This window comes from Lactuca sativa, chromosome 4, assembly GCF_002870075.4.
Source record: "Lactuca sativa cultivar Salinas chromosome 4, Lsat_Salinas_v11, whole genome shotgun sequence".
NCBI classification, from domain to species: domain Eukaryota; kingdom Viridiplantae; phylum Streptophyta; class Magnoliopsida; order Asterales; family Asteraceae; genus Lactuca; species Lactuca sativa.
This window is the reverse complement of record NC_056626.2, coordinates 3956082-3966940: the sequence shown is the minus strand read 5'-3', so window position 1 is coordinate 3966940 and position 10859 is coordinate 3956082. Positions and strand designations below refer to the sequence as shown.

The following is a 10859-nucleotide window of genomic DNA, read 5'->3' as shown; positions in this document are numbered from 1 at the left end:
TGATTCGATTTAGGAAGAGGGGCAAGTTGGGTCCCCGGTATATTGGGCCATTTCGTGTGAGTGCAAGGATAGGCCGGGTAGCCTATCGGTTGGAGTTGCCAGCGGAGTTGGGACAGATCCACGACACCTTTCATGTGTCGCAATTGAGGAAGTGCATAGCCGATGAGTCGGCGGTGGTTCCATTAGAGGATATTCAGGTGGATGCGAGTCTGAATTATGCGGAGAGACCAGTGGCTATCAGGGATCGGAAGATCAAGGTTCTGAGGAACAAGGAGGTACCTCTGGTGTTGGTTCAATGGCAACACCGTAAGGGATCGGAAATGACATGGGAGCCGGAACGTGAGATGCGGGAGCAGCATCCGGAACTATTTTCAGAATGAGACTTCGAGGGCGAAGTCTAATCCTAGCGGGGGAGAGTTGTAACAGCCCGGAATCTCAGGTATTATTAAATTATGTTTTTGGGGGTGATTTAAGAGGGGACTCGGCGAGTTGGAGCCTAGACTCGCCGAGTAGGATCGCAGACTTGGTCGCGGGTTCGCGACTGGACTCGACGAGTCCAGATATGGACTCGGCGAGTCGACGCTGTTCAGCAGAAACCCTAACCGTTCGGTTTTGGATCGTATATAACGCCTCTTAGGCCGTCATTGTCCGTCTTTTGGTCGATTGAGAAGAACCCTAATCGTTGTGGACGTCCAGAGCAGGAGAGAAAGCTATTGGAACTTGGAGGAACTTGTTAGGCAAGAAGAAGAAGAATTTGGCCAAAGGAATATCAAGGAGGATCGAGTCCTGAGGTTTGGGGGACACAGAGAGTGCGTTTTCAGGTAATACTCGGACCATTTCTGTTATTTTGATGTGTATACGAATCTAGGGTTTATGAAACCCATTTAGTGATTAGATGGGTTATTATGTTATTACCCAGACGTTTATACCCCAGTAATAAGATGTTTAGAAGTCCAGAAAGTCCCATGATTGTATATCTCGGGACCATACGTAATTTAGGAAGCAGTTGCTCGTCTGCATGGCATGGACTCGCCGAGTTGTTCTTCAGACTCGGCGAGTAGCTTGAAGATTTACTGGGACTCGCCGAGTTGTTCTTCAGACTCGGCGAGTGGAGTCGGGGTGGCCCCGTGATTCTTCCAGGAGTAACTCGTCGGGTCGAGGAGGATACTCGACGAGTAGATAGGGAATCTCAGAGAGTTGGAGGACGTCTAGACTCGCCGAGTCGCCATGGCACTCGCCGAGTCCGGTCGAGTTGACCGTTGACCGTTGACCAGAGTTGACCTAAGTCTGACTTCTTAGGGATAGTCACACTTAGAAGATATAAGTGTTAATGAGATATGTGATGTTATAGGGAGGTTGTAGCTCATCGGATTGTGCACGAGTCATTTCGGGATTTGCTAGCTTTTAGCTTTTACGAGGTGAGTCTTCTCACTATACTGTACCCGGAAGGGTTTGACTGTGTGACCAGAAGGTCGGATATGATATGTGATATGTATGCTATATGTGGTAAGTTATTTGGTATATGTGCTATGTATGTTATGGGCCAGAAGGCGATTATATTATGGGCCGGAAGGCAATATGTTATGGGCCGGAAGGCGATATGTTGTGTGATGGACCGGAAGGTCGGCGTGGGTAGGACCGGAAGGTTTACCCAGCAGGGACGGAAGTCCCCTGAGACACATGGACCGGAAGGTCGGGGCCTGGAAAGGCGTATGTGCGTAAGTTGTATATTGGGGAACTCACTAAGCATTTATGCTTACAGTTGTTGTGCATGTATTTCAGGTACTAGCGAGGACCGTGGGAAGGCGCCGGCGTGATCGATACACACTGAAGAATGCTTTTATGATCTTGGGATTTTGATTATTTGTATTTGACAGAATACTTAAACTATTTATGCCTTGTTATGAATGGAAATAAATATATTTTTAAAATGAAAAATTTGTTTGAAAATTTGCGTTGTTACATCTGCTCCAACCGATGCTTCTGGTTCCTCCTCCTCTAACAACAACAACAACAACAAATTCTCTCTATTGAACATCTGCTCGAAAGTGCAATTGGATGGCACCAAGTACAACGATTGGATGTGCAACATCAAAATAGCCCTTCGCTTTGAAGCCAAGGAATATGTCCTTGAAAAACCTTTGGATGAGATCGACGAAACGAAGGTCACTCCTAAAGAAATGGTCGCTTATTGAAAACACTATAATGATGCCATAAAAGTTGTGTGCATCATGGTGGCGACAATGACTCCATAATTACAAAGGCACTATGAGGATTATTGTCCGTACGAGATGAACAAGGACCTTATGGAGAAATACCATAAGCGAGCTCGTGAATAAAAGTATGAAGTGGTAAAGTCCCTCATTGCTAGAAAGATGAAGGATAGAGAGTCTGTGAGCAACCATGTTTTGAGAATGCAACGATACGTGGATAGGCTTATCAAGCTCAATGTGAATTTTGACGAAGAGCTAGCTATCGACATAGTGTTGAACTCTTTGCCAAGTTGTTATGATCGGTTCATCTTGACCTATCATTTGAACAACAACAACGAAACTACTTTGTCACAATTGCACAACCTCCTTCGAAAAGCTGAAGCAAGAATGAAGGGAAAAGGTATTGCCTCACCTACAAGTGTACTTGTTCTGGCCATAGGGCAAGGGAAAGAGAAGAAGAGGAAATGTCCTCCCAAACAAAATTGGAAGGGAAAGTCCCAAGTTGGGTCGTCAAGTATAGAACCCAAAGGAAAATCCAGTTCTGATGCTTCGCGTGTCTCTGGACCCAAAGAGACCATTTGATTCTATTGCAATGACAAGGGGCATTGGAAACGAAGTTTCCCGAAATACTTGTAAGATATCAAGGATGGCAAGGTGAAGCCAACACCAGCAGGTATTTACACTATCTTATCTAATAACTCATCATATTCTCATTCTTGGGTCCTTAATATAGGATATGGGTTTCACATTTGTTCTGATTTGTAGGGGCTAAGAAGACGTGAGGATGTGGAGCATGGAAGGATGAACTTGATCATGGGGAATAGACGATCTTCACCTGTCACCAAGATTGGAGTTTATAGCTTACTGCTTAGTAGTGGGTTAGGTTTGGATTTAATAAATTGTTGCAACTCGTCAAAGATGACACGAAACATAAATTTCATTTCCTTCTTTATTTAAACATGGTTTTATATATTCTTTTAATGATAAGAATGGTTTTATTTCTACTTATAAAAATGGTATGTTTTATTTTGAAGCTTTACCTTATGATGGTGTGTATGAAACTGTGATCATTGTAGACAATTTAGGAAATAGTGTTTTTCATATTGATTCGTCTAATGGTATACACAAAGCTTGCTTCTGGCATTATCGTCTTGGACATGGTAAAAAGACATTGCCCAACTCCAAAAGGATGGAGTGTTGGAATCATTTGACTTAAGGTCAGATGACACATGCGAATCTTGTTTACTAGGAAAGATGACAAAGCCACATTTCACTAGTTCATGTGAAAGAGGTGAAGGATTGTTGGCTCTTATACACACAGATGTGTGTGAGCCCTTCAGATCCACCACAAGGGATGCAAATCGATTTATGTGACTTTTACTGATAATTGTAGCAGTTATAGCTATATCTACTTAATCAAGAATAAGTTAGAAACCTTTGAAAAGTTCATAGAGTTTAAGCAAGAAGTCGAGAATCAATTGGGCAGGAAGATAAAGATGGTTAGATCTGATAGAGGTGGTGAGTATCTTAGTATTGAGTTCCACAACTACCTCAAGGAATGTGGAATAGTTTCACAATTGACTCCTCCTAGGACACCACAACTTAATGGTGCGGCTGAGAGGCGTAATCGAACCTTGTTGGACATGGTTCGTTCCATGATGAGTCGAGATTCACTTCCAAACTCTTTCTGGGGGTATGCCTTAGAGACTTCCGCCCACATTCTTAATCTTGTCCTAAATAAGAAGGTTGCCAAAACACCTCACAAGATGTGGACAAGGAAAGTTCCCTCATTAGCACATATCATGGTTTGGGGTTGTGAAGCTTTCGTTAGATGAGAGACTTATGAAAAGCTTGAACCTCGAAGTGAGAGATGTATTTTCATCGAATACCCACAAAAGTCCTTTGGATATTTATCCTATAGACCTAGTGAGAACATGGTCTTCGTAGCACGATGGGGAGTCTTTCACGAGAGAGAGCTCATATGTAAAGAGGACAGTAGGAGTACTATTGATATTGAAGAAATTCAAGATTCAAACTATAAAGGAACTGCTAAAAATGCTAGGGCTAAAGCTAAGGAATAAATTCCAGTTGAACCAATTGATGAGTCATTACCTCTTAGGCATTCCAATGGAGTTAGAATACAACTAGAGTTGTATGGTTTCCAAATTACTGCAGAAGGTGATACATTTATTAGTGATAATACACTGGTAAATTTGGATGAGCCATCTAACTACAACGAAGCCATGGTAGGCCCTGAGTTAGCCAAGTGGAAAGAGGCAATGGATAGCAAGTTCAAGTCCATGTATGACAATCAAGTTTGAATTTGGTTGATAATGTACCAGGCCGTATGACAGTTGGGTTGCAAATAGATTTTCAAGAAGAAGACTGACATGGATGGAAAGGTACACACTTTCAAGGCTCGACTGGTCGCGAAAGGCTTTAATCAAACCCTAGGGTTTGACTATGACGTTACTTTCTAATCAGTGGCCAAGATAAAATCTATTAGGGTAATGTTGGCCATAGCTGCATTTCATGACTATGAAATTTGGAAGATGGATGTCAAAATTGCTTTCCTTAAATGGAAGTTGGTCGAGGATGTTTACATGAGTCAGCCAAAGGGTTTTGTAGATGCAAAGTATCTAAATAGAGTTTGTAAGCTTGAGAATCAATCTATGGATTGAAATAAGCTTCTCGCATATCGAATCTTTGTTTTGACTAGAAGATCAAAGAGTTTTCTTTCTCTAGAAGTGAAGATGAATCTTGTGTATATGTCAAAGATAGTGGGAGTATAGTAACCTTTATGGTTCTATATGTTTATGACATACTTCTTATATGAAATGACATTCCAACTTTTCAAGAGGTTAAGTCTTGGCTTGGAAAGTGTTTCGCTATGAAGGATCTGGGAAAGGCTGCTTATATTCTAGGGATAAGGATTTTGAGAGACAGGAGTAAAAGGCTAATTGGACTTAGTCAAAGTACGTATTTGGAAAATGTACTAAAGCATTTTAGTATGGAGAATTCCAAGAAAATATAACTTCCTATCCAGAGTAAATCCAAACTGAGTAAGAATCAGAGCCCGAGTACTTATGCAGAGATAGTAGAAATGAGTAGAGTTCTATATGCTTCCGTTATTGTATCTATCATGTATGCTATGACATGTACTTACCCTGATGTGTCTTTTGCTTTGAGCATGGTCAGTTGTTATTAGGTAAATCCAGGTAGAGCTCACTGGATAGCAGTTAAGAATATTCTTAAGTATCTGAAAAGAGCTAAGGATTGGGTCCTTGTGCTTGGTGGCAGTGATAAATTAAGAGTAACTAGGTATAGTGACGCCATCTTTCATACAGACAGAGACAACTTTCATTCTTAATTTGGTTGGGTGTTTACCCTTAATGGGGCAATGGTAACATGGAAAAGTTCAAAACAGGGAGACGATGGCTGATTCTACTTCTGAATCAAAGTACGTAGCAGCAAGCGAAGCATCAAAGGAGGCTATTTGGTTGAAGAAATTCATCGGAGACCTTGGAGTTGTTCCAGCCATCGAGGAGCCAATTTTATGTGATAATGAAGGGGAATTTCCTTAACAAAGGAACCAAGAGATCATGGTAGATCAAGGCATATCGACTGAAAATACCATTTCCTTAAACATAGAGTAGAAGAGGGTCACCTCGTCGTGAATAGGGTGTCATCAGAAGAGTATCCAGTTGATCCCTTCACAAAGGGTCCGAGTAGGGTAAAGCACATTCATCATGCTAGGAGCATTGGTCTGAAGGATGATATTAGTTTTAGTAACTATATAAATATTTAGAAACTTGTAATGAAATAAATGTAATTGTCTTTTGGTGATTAAATGATGGAGATTTATTTATGAGTTGGATTATTAAATTCTATCTATTATTTATTTTGTGTTTCATTTTGCATGTTTTTACTTCTCGAATAATTAGGTTTTTCAAACATCCACAGTCGATCATACTTTTGGAAGTAAGTAGTGAATCAAGACTGTCATGAATTGAATTGTAGACTGTCTAAAGGGTATTATACATAGCAATGGTATTGCTGCAATATTCATGAGTACTTTGAAATAAAAAATTTAAGTATTAGATTAACCCACACTCATATAATTACTTCAGGGAATTTATCACGAGTAATTGTGAGACGATAATACCTTATAATCTTTAAACAGAGATATATGAGTTGTTGTTTACGAGTTGGTTGTACATTGATGATACGTAAACACATCCATAACTTGATGTTATAAAATGTATTGTTATGCATGATTTGATGAGTAAATAGTACAAGCATATATGTCAAAGTTTATCTATTCATTTCTATCCTTAAGGGGAAAAGATATATCATTGGACCCCTTGACGATTTGGTGTTAACTTATAGAGTTGGGCCCGACGAGGACTAAATTGATGTGTTCGATTAGTAGTTATTTGTCATTACAAATCAGAAATCGAGAAACAAAGTATTAGACAATGAGATTGATTCAGTTCCATGTCTCATGTCCACATGATATCTTGTGGAACGGAGGTGTAACATCCCAAAAATTAAGACCAAAAATTTCATTTTTAATTAAGAATTTATATAGCCAATAGTCTAAAACATCCATAGTGTCAACCCATATCAAAACCAATATATCGATAGTCAAAACATGTCGTCATAAAACAACATCAGAGTATAACTCCCAAAAATCTCATGTGCGGAAATCATGGTGTGATCCGCTTCAATCATGCCGAATCCTTTCCTTTCAAAGAAGAAGTACCCGAAACCAAAACTAAAAACTGTAAGCATAAAGTTTAGTGAGTTCCCCCATTATACCACATAATCACATACTGCCAGGCATATCTGGGTGCCCGGCCTACCCTGTCAAGCATATATGGGTGCTCAACGTACCTTGTCAGACATATATGGGTGCCTGACCTACCCTCTAGTATATTTCAACCGCATACGGAGTCTATTTCACCCATATGACTACCACATAATAAAATAGCATAAAACATACTGTCAGGCATATTTGGGTGCCCGGCCTACCCTCCGGTGTATTCCAACCGGTTACGGGGTCTATTTCACCCCTACCACTACCACATAATAACATAGCAAATAAGCATGAAGAGACTAAAACTCTTTAATATCGATAAGATTCTTAACAAGCAACTTAAGAACACAAAGTAAATAAGAACACATGATGAATCAAACTGATGTCGAATGATTAATAAGCCACGACCTTAGAAGAACTCTATGAGGAATTGCTACTGTAGAGGTGTGGTAGGGTAACAATAATGATCAAAACGACAACCTTAATTACGGTGCATGCATGCAATATATATATATATATATATATATATATATATATATATATATATATATATATACTATAACCCTAATAAATGACGGTTGGACAGGCCCAATACCGTATACAAAACCGAATAATGCAAAAAGCCCAATGACGCAATCTTCTATACCCAAAAATATACCGCTTTGCGTCAATTGAGGCGAGAGAAATATACTGATGTGCCTGTGTTGTCTTCTTCACTATCTTGAACATCTTCGGTATGATAGCCAGTAGAGTATGACGAAAATTGATATAACAACGAAGCATGTCATTAAAGTTCTTCTTAGCAGCATCATCATTTTGTTTGCATCTGTTTATAATGTTCAAGTTGTGCTCCAAACAAGTAGTGGAGAACATGTGTTTGTCGGGTAAGGAGAACAGGCACTTTTGGTTCTCTCCACGAGTGAACATCACTTTGAGATATTTCGTGTCTATTTTGCCCATTCGCATCTTGTTCACATCGCTTGATTTAACAATTGGTTTGACAGTTGGCTTTTTCCTCAAGGCAGAGGCGATCTCCCTATCCAGCTTCGCGACATCATGTATTTATGTGACTAGCATTCGCTTTATGAGAGCAAGAATGGGGTCATACTTCTGTTCCTCGGTTAAAAGGAAGTTTGTTAGTAGGATCCAATCGTGGGGGTTAAGGTTTGGAAGATCAACAAGTGAGATCTCTTGAACCGAGTTTTCAGAACCTTGAATCACCCAAAACTTCACATTGATAAAGCTTCCTGTAGCGACTGGCTTTAGTACCTTGACCGATGTAATCTTCTGTGCACTCCAGGTCAAGTACTAAGGTTGAGAAAAAGCAAGATAGTAATCAATTAAAGCTCGATTAGTTTTCGCGTTAGGAGAGGGAATTGATGATATCGGCTCGAAGCGGTGAAAAATAAATGCCCTTCGGGTGATCGGCATATCAAACTGTGAGTCTTTAGAATTCTCCAAGTCAAAAGAAATGACCGGCTCAAGCCAATGAGTGCTTGGCGACTCGATTGCTTCTTTCAACAACTTTTCCAATGTCCACAATGGAAAGAGATTTTTTCTATTTTCCAAAGTGTCATGGGCTTCTTTCTCTTTTCGTTCCCTCTCTTCGGCTACCCGTGCAATTTTGAGATTTTCATCTAGAATTCGATCACGATGCTTTCGCTTTAACAACTCTTCTTCAGTTTATTCTTCTTTTTCACTTTCACCAATAATTTTCTTTCCTTTGGAACTCGAAGCTACATTACCCTTCAGTTCATTGGTGATTTTCGGTTTCGAAGGAGTCTGAGTTGTTTCGGTTGTTAGAGGTTGAGTAGGAGGAGGTTAATTAGGTTGTTCTTGAGTAACTTCTCCCCCTTGTTTGACATAAGACAACCATTAAATTAGAAGCGAAACTGTAGAACTGAAAATTGTCATTAGTTCCACGAACAAGACTTTTGGAAAATCATAAAGATCTTCATGCAAGAGTGTGCTAAAGAAAAAGAAATAAAGCAAATTATTTATTTAGGATATTAGTGATGTCATTAGAGACACGAAACTGATGATCCCGGGCTCGAATCGCTTCCTTCAAAGTCAAGAGAGACTTAGAAGTGTCTGTGTGGTTTCCCGTAGAAGTATGATCAAATGCTTATTAAGAAGCATTGAAAGGAATCTTTTCAATATTAGGCTATAAGGGTGGCTTTTAGCTTCAACCGAACGTCGTATCTTGATATAAGACGGAAAGTTGGGTGAAGTACTTGTGTGGCCTGTGTAGCCTATAACATCAAGTAGGTTTGAATCTTTTTCAATGACTTGGAGAAATAGCAGAAATCTCAAAAACAAAATAAAACTGGATCTTTTGGGAAGAAATGTCTTAGTTTTAGACAATTTCATAAAGATTTCACAAAAATAAAAGAGATTTCTTGGTACATACCACATGAGTGGTTTCGTTAATACATGGGTGAACAACTAGAACATTTAATTATTCACCGTCAATTAATTAAAGGTATTGGATTGTGGTTTTCACTTAGAACATGGTGAAATGAAACTAAGATCATTAACACAGATGTTGTGTAACCATAAACCTCAGTGGTACAGGCTGAGAGTCTCAAGGGTTACGTTCATGGAATCGAAAGTAATGGAGAAGAATGGTGAGGTGGTTAAAGAACCGAAAGTACCTCTGCTATACGAAAGTGACCAAGCAGATAACTCTTAACTCAATGTGAGAAGAGTAAGGTAGTTCATGACTTAAGTGAATTTAACAGCTTAATTGGGAAGAAACGATTTGTACATATCGAATCAATAAGGCTTCACTTTAGAGTCGTCGAGGCTTTAGACAACATGCTGCAACATGCTTCTAAGGACACTTAGCTAGTATATAGATTAAGAGTTATACCTTCCCCATGATACATTGTTGAGACAAGCAGCAAATGTGTAATAATCTAGTTTAAACAAATAAAAGAAAATATTTTTGCATTTTTGATATTTCAAAAAAAATAAAAACAGAAAGGAAAAACAATTTTGTATTTTTGATTTTTCTGAAAAAAAAAACATAAAGGAAAAATATTATTGTATTTTAGATTTTTCTGAAAAAGAAATAAAAACAAAGGAAAAATAAAATGTACAAAAAGTATACGTAAGGTTTCAATCGAACGTTCTCCTTTTGAATGATGAAGCGAAATATACCGAGCGTTCAGTACAATTTGGTGCCCGAAAAATTCGGAACCGAAATAGGCCGAGCATTCGCTCTATTTCGCTTGTTAAAATTTTAATGAGGCGAAAGCGAAAGTTATACTTATTGAAGCGAAGGTGGTTTCGTTACAGATTTGGTTTCCACCATTCCTAAGCCTTGGAGTATTCTATTGAAGGTTGCTTCAGGCAAGGCTTTCGTGAATATGTCAGCCAATTGATCAGCGGAATGCATGAAATGAATTTCAACATTACCATCTTCCACATGATCCTTGATAAAGTGGTACCTCATTGCTATGTGTTTCATCTTTGAGTGTTGCACTGGGTTGTGACATATTCTGATTGTGCTTTCAGAGTCACTATAGAGTGGGATTCGCTTCATGTTTAGACCATAGTCTCTTAACTAACTTTGAATCCAAATGACCAACAAAGCACAAGATGCAGAGACTATATATTCAGCTTCGGCTGTGGAAAAGGATACACACGTTTGTTTCTTGGACTGCCAGCTGACGAGTTTTCCATCCAGAAATTGACAACCGCATATGGTACTTTTCCTATCTAGACCATATCCTCCAAGATCGACATCTGAGAATGATTGAACGAAGAATCCTGATTTCGCTGGATACCATATGCCGAGAGATGAGGTTCACTTCAGGTATCGA

General features: G+C 39.3%; 1 protein-coding gene across 1 annotated transcript; it reads left to right on the top strand.

The window, feature by feature from the left end:
- The first annotated feature begins 2375 nt into the window (after positions 1 to 2375).
- LOC111889860 (uncharacterized) lies at positions 2376 to 2795 on the top strand. The gene has a single exon (XM_023886017.1). It carries the CDS (start codon positions 2376 to 2378, stop codon positions 2793 to 2795), a length of 420 nt encoding a protein of 139 aa, XP_023741785.1.
- Positions 2796 to 10859: the final 8064 nt, after the last annotated feature.

Coding starts and splice junctions, on each gene's coding strand:
- LOC111889860 (XM_023886017.1), top strand. CDS start 2,376: ATGAAGGATAGAGAGTCTGTGAGCAACCATGTTTTGAGAATGCAACGA.